General features: G+C 36.6%; 1 protein-coding gene across 1 annotated transcript; it reads left to right on the forward strand.

The window, feature by feature from the left end:
* On the forward strand, positions 2,994–12,364 carry LOC109720382. Its single transcript, XM_020247447.1, has 9 exons — positions 2,994–3,243; positions 4,120–4,206; positions 5,294–5,383; positions 6,907–6,987; positions 7,094–7,288; positions 7,645–9,759; positions 10,365–10,511; positions 11,188–11,546; positions 11,744–12,364. The coding sequence occupies exons 1-9, from the start codon at positions 3,190–3,192 to the stop codon at positions 11,874–11,876; spliced, it is 3,261 nt and encodes a 1,086-aa protein (XP_020103036.1). The 5' UTR covers positions 2,994–3,189; the 3' UTR covers positions 11,877–12,364.

Below are 12,607 nucleotides of genomic sequence, written 5' to 3' on the forward strand. Positions count from 1 at the left end.
CACATGATTAGATATTTCTACACCGTTAAATTGCAAACGGCTCACTCGCGCCATTGAAATTTGTTGATTTTTGAGCACATTTGATCACTAGGCAAATGATATCGAAAATAATAAATTTATTTTCTAGTACTCCAAATACTCTAGATCAAGTTTACGGAGCCGATCGACGATTCGAAAGTCGCAACATCGAAACGACTGGAAGCACGGAAGGCTCCGTGCTTCCGATAGCATAGTAGCCTCACTCTATAATAATATATATTAATATATATATATATATATATAAGAGCAGGCTGCTGTGCTCTCAGGACACGAGGCCTCAGTGCTCCTGAATCGTCTTCGATGATGAATTTTCGAATCGCACGATGCGCTCCGTTAGACTTGATCTAACGATTTGAAGTTTTTAGAAAATAATTTTTGCGATTTTTCGATATCATTTACCTAGTGATCGAAATGATTCAAAATCCATAATTTTTAATGATTGATATCTGCCGTTTTTCAAGCTCATTACCGCGTGTGAAAGATATTCAAATCAGATGAAATTTTGATAGAAAATTCTTTATACTATCTACAACAAGATCTATATTTCTGATCGAAAATTTTAGTGCTATATCACCACTTTTTATAGGATTTTTATTTTCAGCCGTTAAAAATTATTGATTTTGAATCCTTTCGATTGCTAGGTAAATGATATCGAAAAATCGCAAAAATTATTTTCTAAAAACTTTAAATACGCTAGATCAAGTTTAACGGAACCGATCGTCGATTCGAAAACTCCATCATCGAAAACGGCTCAGGAGCACGGAGGCCTCCGTGCTCCTGAGAGCACAGCAGCCCTGCTCTATATATATATATATATATATATATATATATATATACACTTTTTTATGGTGCCACCTATTAAATGCTACAAAGCCGCATGGTCATTTGATTGCAACATCTCCTCTGGTCATAAATTCTAAATTGCTTGGTAATGGAAAGTCCATCGATCCTCTCTCTTTCTCTTTCTCTCTCTCTCTCTCTCTCTCTCTCTCTCTCTCTCTCTCTATCTAGTTTTTCTTTTTTTTAAAAAAAAATATTAACTCTAGTGAAAATCTAAACAAGCTTGAAAGAATTTTCTAAAATAAAAAGTAGTAATATATGAGGTAGGAAACTTAGAACTTTCAGAGCCGTATAGAGCCATTTGAAAATGGCCAATAGATTAGATAATATCTATACATTTAGAAGGAGAAAAAAAAATCTTTGATTTTCTCCGTCTTCTGAATAATTTTTATCAAAGATGACAGTAGCTCCTGATAGTATTTAAATTTTCACTTTATAGTATTGAAAATTCGTATGTCGGATTAATTCCACATAGAATAGTAAATAAAACCAAAACGATCCGCGTATGCTCAAATTCATAGATTTAAGCTTTTAGGTTCGATGTTGTATGCTATATCTGTAGTTGAAACTTCAGCAACATTTATATGGCATATTTGTATTCAAGTCCTTTGGATAATTTAAAGAAAATAAATTTTTGGCACAAAAGGGACACACAAGAACATTCATTAGAAGAAATGTAAACAAATAAATATATCACCTAAACCTTGAGTTGTGGAACCACCAAATTTTCCAGATCATCATAGTACCAAATAAAGGTGCTACAAAATTTATCAAAAATCAAATCATTTTAATGTGAAAACCAATTCATGCTAATTCGATCTCGCACCGAACCTTGAATTTGCAGCTCTAAATTAAAATTTTTACTTTTGGAAACGTACAAACTCATTTGGCTTTTTGCTTATACTCGAGTCAATCCTATTAAATATAGTCATAGGTTGTTCTTTAATTAGATTAGTTTTTTGGATTGTGGACATGATTAGGGTTTGTAGAATAAAAAGTAAAACAATTAGAAGTGGTTAATCATAGCCCATCCTATTAGTTTTCAAATTAAGGGGGTGTTTGGTTCCTCAAAAAACTGGAGAATTATTTTCTGAATTTTTTTTTTCTATAGAAAACAAACTTTTCCACACTTTTTTTTAGAAAAATATTTAAAAATAAAAACTATCTTTTCATAAAATCGGTAAACAAAATTAGAAAATTATTTTTTGTTCTCAAATTTTAATTTATTATAATTTTTGACTTGCGCTTTAAAAATAGTTACAATCAAATCCTACAATCCAATTTAGTTGATAAAATGTTAATGTGTCTGTCCGGTACTGTAAAAATAATGCTACATCTTAATACTGCTAAATTACTTTCACATTCTCAACACATTATTATTTAATCAATTAAATTGGATTGCATGTTAAGTCTAAAAATTCGAGCCAGATATTACAACAAATTCATGGTTACTTCGTCGGAAACAAAATATCAGTGGAGAGTTTTTCAGGAATCCTCGATCCTTTTCAAAGGCTATAATTCTTTACTATAGAGTTTAATTTTTTCTTTTAAAAAATAATATTAAAAATACATAATAAGTTTTTTTATAAGAATAAGAATAAAATAAATACATCATACTACAGCGAATCAAAACTATCCAATGAGGGTTTTTTTTAGAGCTAATCTATGATATTTTATTGTATTTTTTTTTTACCAATAATATCTCTCTTCCCCTTTTTATTGGAACAAAACCATAAGTAGTAAAAACTAATGTAGTAGTACTACTACTTAAGTAAACACTATATATATACAGTAATAAACACAAGCAAAAACCAAAAAACCAAAAAAAAAAAACACAAAAAAAGAAATAATTAAAAAAGAAGAACCCACAAAAGAAAAAGAAAAAAAAAAGAAAGAGTAAAACGCAGAGGAAAAGGAAAAAGAGGGAGAACGAAGAGAGAGAGAGAGAGAGGGAGACACATACATCTCTCTCTCTCTACTCTCTCTCTCATTACTCTTCTCCTCCGCTCCGCGATTCATCGACCGAGATTTTTTTTTTGCTTTGATTTTGGGGAAGGGAATCAGGGGGAGGGGGGGTGGGGGTGGATTGGTGGAGCGGCGTTGAGAAGAGCGGTTTTTGATGCGGTGGGGTTTTGGTGTTTAGAGGGGATTTGGAAGGGATTGGAGGAGGGAGAGGGGTTTGGTTTGGGGGAATGTGACTAGGGTTTGGGCCGTAGTTGGGAGTAAGAGGAGGAGGAGAGGGGGATTTGGCTCATTGATGCTCGGCCGCGGCGGAGGCGGAGCCGGAGGAGGAGGCGGAGGGGCGTGTCAATGGCGGCGGCGGATCTCGGCCGGGCGGGGCCGGTCGAGAGGGATGTTGAGCAGGTGAGGGTGTAATTTGTTCTATTAGTTTCAAAATTTAAGTTTGATTTGATTTGATTGCTATGGATGTGGTGGTGGTATGTAATCAATGGTTTGAATTGCTACGATTTAGTGTAATTTGATTATGTGAAGTGATTTTGCATGCATATGGTAGTGGATTTAGTTTGGTTTAGTTGCTGTTGTGAGTAGAATTGTACTTTGTGCTCTTTGATGAGGCAATGCTTTGTTGGTAAATATTGAAAATTTGAAACGTGAGCTTTCCATTGCCAAATGATCATTTTACAATTTTCCACCATTTTATGATATTTGGAAAAAAAAAAATAGTTTTATGGTCTTGATTGAAAGAGGTCAACCTGTTTATATTAAATGTATAAGTTGTGGAATTTCCTACGATTGCGACGACACTATATTTGCTTCTACAGCCTGTTTTATTGCTATGCTTGATTTCATTTTCAGGTATGAAGCTCACTTAGGGTTGAGTGCTTTGCATTTTTGCCTTTGCTTAGAGTTAGAGTAACATTATCCTTTGATTTAGCTTTTTTTGTTCATGTGCTACCGTTTGTGATCTCCTATATGAATCATTCTTGATAATGTTGTAAAAGTTACCCGCCTGTAGTATGTTTGGCAAATTGAGATTTTGGATCAAAAGCCTATATAGGCTGTTGAAGAAGATTGGGCAAACTAGCTCTAAATGATACACTGGATTGCCTTTGATTAGAAATTATTAGAATGATCCATCCCTTATCAAATGTCTCACTCCTTGTAGGGGAATAGATGACTCCTTCCTCTTCAAGTAGAAGGATCTTGCTTTAAGATGACAGTATATGTTTTTCTTGCAGCCTTGACACTTTATTTCCTTTCCTTTTCTCGTGTTTACAGGCCATCACTGCTCTTAAAAAGGGAGCATACTTACTCAAGTACGGGCGCCGAGGCAAGCCAAAATTTTGTCCATTCAGGCTGTCCAATGTGAGTTTAGATTCACTATGTATTGTCACATTTGAGATTTTGTTAGTGGACTAACCAATTTTTTCACATTTGTTTTGATATACCAATTATATGCCATGCTCACACTTCTCATGAAGATATGTAGATATGCTGCCAAATTTAGTTAAAGACCAAAACGACCAAATGTATCAATCGAATAGTCTTCAACTTTAGTGTTATGCTTCGATAATCTTACAAATTCAATTCAAATGTGAATTCTGATAACCTTGTAAAAACTGTGAGGATTGGTCTTAGATGGTCACCAAACTTGGCATTGGGTGTTTTTGTTAGTGACATATTTAAATCTTAACTCCTAATAGAACATTAGAACTCAACTAAAATCAATGGGAAAGTGTTAGTGCAAAATAGAACTTCAAACTTTCCCTTTCTTCTCATTCTGTCCCATTCTCATATTTTGCCTCAGCAAGTTAAATAATGGACTTTTATCAAGCACTCCATTTTTATTGTCGTGATGCCTTCCAGTATTTCTACTTTTTTAATTATCTAGTATTGGAATTAGTCTCCGTTATCGAGCATTTCAGTTGTTTTCTATGGCTCGGTAAACCTCGGTCGTAAAATTGGAATGTGAATAGGCAAAAGCATGCTGATTTGAAAATTATGAAGTTTAAGCTAATAATTTGTCCATAAGAAGTTAAGGACAATCCTTGCTATCAAGCTTTTTCTTTTGCCTCTTGTTGTCTTTCTTTGGTCATTTAAAGGAGCAAGCTCAAAAAAGAAGAATTATAATGAATACGGACATTGAAGTAAGGAGCTTCTTCTCATAGTTTGCATTGAAAATGTGAGCCATTGTGTGCCTAGGAAAGTTAGGTCCAATGATTTCTAATTGCTGATTTGTCGATAATTTTAACCTCAGTATATGCAGCATGCATAAGTGCCAAAATATGTAAGCACATGTGTAGCATATATTCACTTTCTGAGAATTTACATGTGCTTCTCTTAATCGCTCATTTTTGGAGTTTTTGAGTTTACTTTTTAATGCACTTTGCTGTAATGATGACATGATGCTTCTATTTTATAATGAATCTTCTTCAATATTTTACATTTTCAGGATGAATCTGTGCTAATATGGTTCTCAGGCAAAGAGGAGAAACACCTCAAGTTGAGTCATGTATCCAGAATAATTCCTGGACAACGAACTGTTAGTATTCAGATCTTTCTGTATGGTATAGTAAACTTGTATTGCTTTCAACTGTCTTTGGGGGGAAAAAAATTAAAAATTGACAATTTGTGCCATTCTCCCTCATTCATTCAATAATTGTGCTTCAGCGATTGGCAAAAACAATGCAATAAAATTACGAACAATTGTTAGGCATCATTGTTAAATATAAATTAAGCTATAGAATTATCCTTTCTTATTTCGAGTTTTCAAGCTTTTTGTCATTCTCATATTTATTTTGTACTTTCTGTACTTTAAATTTCTGTTATGGCGTATTCCAGTGTATTGGTCTCCTTTTAGAGCTACAGAACTTTTGTGTGTTGTTTCTCTACTCTATGTGGTCCATTTATCTTGTAGTTAGCTTTCTACTTATGCTGCCATATTTTGAGTAATTTATTCAGAAGGGTATGTTATTCAAGAAGATAGCATTTAAATTGTCGGCTATGGAATTGGATCTACATCATGTTCGCATACTTTATCTTCACATATTCTGTCTTCTTTCATCGTTTGCGTGTTAACGGTGGATTTTTTATCCATCTGTTTCTATCAATCAATATATTATCAAATACCATCCAATAACAACAGCAACCAATATAAATGACTTATGCTGGAAAAATAACATAGCCCAATATGCTTCCCTAATTTGTTTTTATGTGAGTTTATTGGGCTATGTTATGTTATTTTTCCCATGTCACTTATATTGGTTACTGTTGCTATAGGATGATCTTTGGACCTTCAGTTTACCATATTTATAGGTAAAAAGTTCCAGGTTTATTGATCAATGAAAAAGAAACCTGGTATTTTTGGCTCAGTACAAGACAGGTCTTGAGTTGGGTCCTGTCTAAGTAGGTATGTAGATTTGCAATTTTTTCAGTGGCCAACTGAGACATTTTGTTGCCTGTTTCTCCTTTTCTGCTCCTCCAGGACATAATAGCGGTCACCTTGAAATTTCTTTCAGAGTATAGTGTGGGCACAAACTTCCTAATATATTTAGTTTCCTTGGATAGGATAATCAGCTTCTTGATAGGCTTGAAAGGATATGATCCATATGTCAGTCCTGAATTTGACAAAATTAGGAAATTCTTCCTAAGGTCAAATTATACCTAGAACCCTAATTTTCCTGATAACCATGTAATTATGTAAAGGTTATTTACTGATAAATTTCACCCTTGATTTTTGTCCATCCTCATTGTTGCTAATTATTTGGTAACATAAAAGGATGATATCAGTCTTACTTGTAGCAATTGTTCGAAATTTTGAAGTCTCTAGTAGTTTAATATTACCACCTTCAGAGTGAATCTTCATAGCCGTTCGTAAATTCTCTTGTAGTTTTTTTCTCATTGCTTACGTTGAGAATATAAATCTCTCTCTTATTCTTGAAATTGTGATGTCTATTTGTTATCTAGTTGTAGTTTTTCTTTAGAGGATTATATCAGTTAGTCATGCTTCAGCAACTTTGTATTAGAAATTACCACCTAGTCATAAGAGATAGTTTTGTTTTGCAGGCAATATTTCAGAGGTATCCACGGCCTGAGAAAGAGTGTCAATCATTTTCTCTCATCTACAATGATGGCTCATTGGATCTTGTAAGTTCTTCTATAAAATTTTCATCTTTTACGGTCAACTTGTTGTTTCTTTCATGGCGCTTGCAATCTTTCATGGTCGGATTATTTAAGCTCTAATTTATACCAGATCTGCAAAGATAAAGATGAAGCTGAAGTTTGGTTTGCTGGTTTAAAGACATTGATTTCACGAACCCAGCACCGAAAATTGAGAACAGAATCAAGAAGTGATGGAATATCGTCAGGCACAACCAGCCCAAGAACATATACACGTAGAAGTTCACCTTTAAGCTCTCCTTTCAGCAGCAACGATAGCTTTCAGAAGGTGCTTCTTCTCGATCATAATTCTTTTTCGCTAAAATGCAAGAAATCCCTGTTTAAATATTGTGATTTTCACTCTTTGCCACCCTGAAATGTTAAGCCTATATATGCTGCCCCTTATGCTGCAAGTTTTTATCACTCTGCCTTCTAGAATCAGAGTTCCTCATGTGACAGCTATCATTCACTTTGTTTATAGTATCACTGGGGTTAAAATTGTAGATTTCAAATATTTCAAGGGAGAACATTATTTGTAAGGAGGGTTCCTTTTTCGTTGTAATTCTGTTTCTTTTTTATTTTTCATTTTTTCTTTGTTGCTATTATGGCATGCAAGATATATCTTGAGTGTATATTTGGTCTCAGGATGGCAGTGAAAATTTTCGCATTCGAAGTCCGTATGGTAGTCCACCAAAGAATGGTACAGAGAAGCCCTTTCCCGATGTTATATTATATGCTCCTCCTCCGAAGGGCTTCTTTCCTTCAGATTCGACTTCTGGCTCCGTCCGTTCTGCGTCTTCCGGGTACTCTGATAACGTTAATGGGCATTCAAGAGGCATAACAATGGATGGCTACAGGGTAAGTCTGTCAAGTGCCGTTAGCTCATCAAGCCAAGGCTCTGGTCATGATGAAGGTGATGCTTTAGGAGATGTTTTCATATGGGGGGAAGGTACTGGGGAAGGGCTTTTGGGCGGTGGAAACAATAGACTTGGAAGCTGTTCCGGTCCCAAGATGGACTTTCTTATGCCAAAAGCATTTGAATCAGCTGTTATTCTTGATGTTCAGACTATTGCTTGTGGTGGGAGGCATGCTGCGCTTGTGACGAAGCAAGGAGAGGTCTATTCTTGGGGGGAGGAATCAGGGGGCCGGCTAGGACATGGTATGGATTCTGATGCCTCGCATCCGAAACTCGTTGATGCTCTTGCTAATACAAACATTGAATTGCTAGCTTGTGGGGAGTATCACACTTGTGCTGTTACACTCTCTGGAGAATTGTACACATGGGGAGATGGTACTTTCAATCTTGGGCTTCTTGGTCATGGAAATCAAGTGAGCCACTGGGCCCCTAAAAGGGTTAATGGGCCTCTGGAGGGCCTACATGTTTCATCAATCTCTTGTGGGCCGTGGCATACTGCTGTTGTAACTTCTGCTGGGCAGCTGTTTACCTTTGGAGATGGGACTTTTGGTGCCCTAGGTCATGGAGACCGCAAAAGTTCTTTAATTCCTAGGGAAGTAGAATCTCTAAGAGGGCTTCGTACAGTGCGAGCTGCTTGTGGGGTTTGGCATACTGCTGCGGTTGTAGAGGTTATGGTTGGAAGTTCGAATTTGAGCAATTGTTCTTCTGGTAAGATCTTCACATGGGGCGATGGTGATAAAGGCCGTCTAGGTCATGGCGACAGAGAACCAAGACTCGTACCAACCTGTGTGGCTGCTTTGGTTGAGCCAAATTTTTGCCAAGTGGCTTGCGGCCATAGCCTGACCGTAGCCCTTACAACATCTGGCCATGTCTTTACAATGGGTAGCAACGTCTATGGTCAGCTTGGAAATCCTCAAGCGGACGGTAAACTTCCCGTTTTAGTTGAGGGAAAGCTTTTCAGAAACTTTGTGGAGGAGATTTCTTGTGGGGCCTATCATGTTGCAGTTTTGACTTCAAGGACTGAAGTTTATACATGGGGCAAAGGAGCAAATGGCCGATTAGGGCATGGCGACACTGACGATCGGAACTCACCGACGTTGGTTGAAGCTTTGAAAGATAAACAAGTCAGAAGTGTTGTTTGCGGGACTAATTTTACTGCAGCAATCTGCATTCATAAATGGGTTTCTGGTGTTGATCAGTCTATGTGCTCGGGCTGCCGCTTGCCTTTTAATTTTAAGAGGAAACGCCATAATTGCTATAATTGTGCCCTAGTGTTTTGTCATTCTTGCAGCAGTAAAAAGTCTCTTAGGGCTTCGATGTCACCAAACCCTAACAAGCCCTATCGCGTCTGTGACAACTGTTATAACAGGCTAAATAGGGCTTCAGAAATCAATTCCTTAGCTAACAGGAAAGGAAATGTAATACAAGGGTTTGGTGACGTGATTGAGAAGGAAGAGAAACCGGACCTCAGATCAAATGTGCAAATTTCTAGATTGTCTTCAATGGAGTCCTTTAAGCATGCCGATAGTAAATCTTTGAAGAAAAACAAGAAATTTGAGTTTAATAGTCCGGTCCCCAATGGAAATTCCCATTGGGGTGGACTTACTATTTCGAAATCTTTCAATCCTGTATTTGGAACTTCGAAAAAGTTTTTCTCAGCTTCTGTTCCTGGATCAAGAATTGTTTCTAGGGCAACATCGCCTATATCAAGAAGGGCGAGCCCGCCTCGTTCAACAACACCAACGCCAACTCTTGGGGGACTAACTTCTTGGAAGGTTGTTGCGGATGATACGAAAATGACAAATGATAGCCTAAGTCAAGAGGTTCTTACATTGAGAGCTCAGGTACTTGTTTTCTATTTTTATACCACTTATTTAATGCTTTATTTTGTTCTCATAAAGACTCAAGCAAAGTGATATAATGTTTTTGTCGCATTATTGCTTCCTATGCCAACTTTTGATCTTCTCGTCCATCCTAAGACCATTATTCCAAGTGGTTCACTATGCCGCTGGCATTTTATATGTGGCTAGAGTATCGAATATTCCATGCTTGTAGTCATGGCAAGTAGCATCCACCTGCAAGAGTAAAATACAATATTGCATGCTTTACGGTGAAAGAACACTGCTACACTTATTTTATGCTGCTCGTGTTTATACGCAAAATATGCTTATTTGTTAAAGAAAATGGGACTTAATAAATTGATTTGTGTCTTGAGATGTAGTCATGAGCACTGTGCAATTCTTCTAATAGCTGATGTAGTACAAGCATGTTATTGATGTTTGTTCCATATAACGTAACTATTAATTGCATGGATCAACATCAAATTATTTGTCCCAAATTCTAGTTGATTAGAACATAAGAATGGAAAACATGCCATGTAGAGTAAGAAAGTGACAAACTTCAGCTTATATAAATAATAATCCTGATTAAACTTCTATATCTATTGTAGGTGGAGAGTCTTACTCGGAAGTTGCAACTTCAAGAAGCTGAGTTGGAAAGGACAACTAAACAGTTGAAGGAGGCTGTTGCTATTGCAGGGGAAGAAACTGCAAAGTGCAAAGCAGCAAAAGAAGTTATCAAATCACTCACTGCACAGGTGAGATTGCATATTCCGAACTTTGACCTGGATAAAGTCTTAATTCAGTATGTAACTTGTTTTGGTACAACTAGCTTTCTGGCATCAATTTATAGTCATTAAACCCTTAAATGAAAGCAACAGAAGCACACTCTTGTTTAAAATTGGCCCAAGTTGTCTTTGCTTGCATGGAAAGAGTTTTTGGGTAAAAAACTTGTTTTCCTACTGTTTGGTTCCATGTAAATGAGTTTTCCACGTGAAATTGTTTTACAGATTGCCCAATAAGAGGGAGTGTTTGGTTCCATGTAAATGAGTTTTCCACGTGAAATTGTTTTACAGATTGCCCAATAAGAGGGAGTTTTAGTTTTCCGCTTTTTCCATGTGGAAAATGAAAATTTCTGCTTCGTCCTCATGGACAGCATGAAGACTTAGCAGTCCCAGTGGCAATACATAGATGGAAGAAACAATTTGTGTAGATTAGACCGCCTACGCCTATTTTTTGTTGCTTGGCTTCTTCTAATGCTTCTTTTTCCCCCTCTTATGTCAGAAGCGTGCTCTCGTCATGGCTTTTACTGTTCAAATTTCGTTTATTGCTAGATTTTGTGCTTTTGAAACTATTGTACGCAATTCCATACAGGAAATTTTAATTAACATGTTTATGCAAATCTCATGACATTATGCTCTTCTTGGTATATAGTTGAAGGGCATGGCCGAACGGCTTCCTGTGGGAGCTACCAAGAACAATGGCAGACTACCTCCTGTAGCACCCATCTTGACAAGTGAAACAGCATCCACAGGCATTGATTTTGTGAACAGCCCACTAAATTCAAGTGAACCAGATTCAAATGGTTCTAACGGTTTTCCATTCACACATGGAGCAAGTTCCATCAGCAATCTCCGGAGAGGTTCTTCCGATGTGGTGAAGAATGGAAGCAAAGTCACCGATGCGGATGGTAATAACGAACCCGAATGGGTTGAGCAATATGAACCTGGGGTTTATATTACCCTCGGTTCTTTGCCTGGGGGTGCTAGAGAACTCAGACGGGTTCGCTTCAGGTACTCGCACAAGGCCTCTCTTGTTTATGAGTTTCCTATTATTGCTTCTAGGGGTTTTTTGGATATAACCCTACCGACGTGTGAAATTAAGCAAATATCTTCCTTGTTGGTACTACAAACTTATAATGTTTTTCTGCAGATATGTGCAATTTGCTCCTTTCAAAAGCTTTTACTCATATTCATTTTGTGTAATGCAGTCGAAAGCGGTTCAGTGAAAGACAAGCAGAGCAATGGTGGGCGGAGAACCGCGCGTGGGTATACGAGAAGTACAATATCCGCATTGTCGATAAATCCACCGCCAGTATCGGCAATGATGAAGCATCTCATTAATATTAGATGTGACTTAAAAATAATTTACGAATTACTAATTTAGAGCCAGGCCCCAATCGTGAAAGACGCTTTCGTCCGGTTGGTATGATGGCAATAGTTTTATTTAGCCCCATTAGAAAAGTAAACAAAAATTCAGGGCCTCTGCAACTAAGAGTTCTTGGTTGGTATTTTACACAATAATTTCTTTTTTTTAAAAAAAAAATATTTCGGGTTCTCTCTCTTCTTTTTGTGTGAGAAAATCGAGCGAATCTTAGCTTGAGGAATGTAAATTCCTAGTGGCAGATGGCTAATTTTTAGTCTTGTAAATGTATAAGCGAATGAGACAGCTATCTTTTTCTAGTTCCTTTTCGTTTTATTTATAATTTGATAAATGTAAAGCGTCAAGCGCGAATTGAATGGTGGGAGTAAAGATGCCAAAAATCCTCTTTTAGTTGAGATCTAATTGAATAGCTGCTGTACAAAATGAGTTTCTATTTGTTGCTTTAAAATGTGAGCATATTGGTTGCATACTGAGGAAGATGTTGCCCTATTTAAGTTTATCAGTGGCATAGTTAAAGAGTAAAATGATTCTGTATCTTTTCTTAATAGCAATGATTTGTGCCGAAATCAACGCTCTTTCTGTAAATTCTTTTTTTTTTTTTTGCTTTCTTTTTTTTCAGACTATCTTTGTTGGAGTACAATAGTGTTGTTTCAATTATAGTTAGTTATTTGTGCTTAATTTATCTCATCTT

The sequence above is a fragment of the Ananas comosus genome, linkage group 14 (genome assembly GCF_001540865.1).
Source record: "Ananas comosus cultivar F153 linkage group 14, ASM154086v1, whole genome shotgun sequence".
Classification (NCBI taxonomy): Eukaryota; Viridiplantae; Streptophyta; class Magnoliopsida; order Poales; family Bromeliaceae; genus Ananas; species Ananas comosus.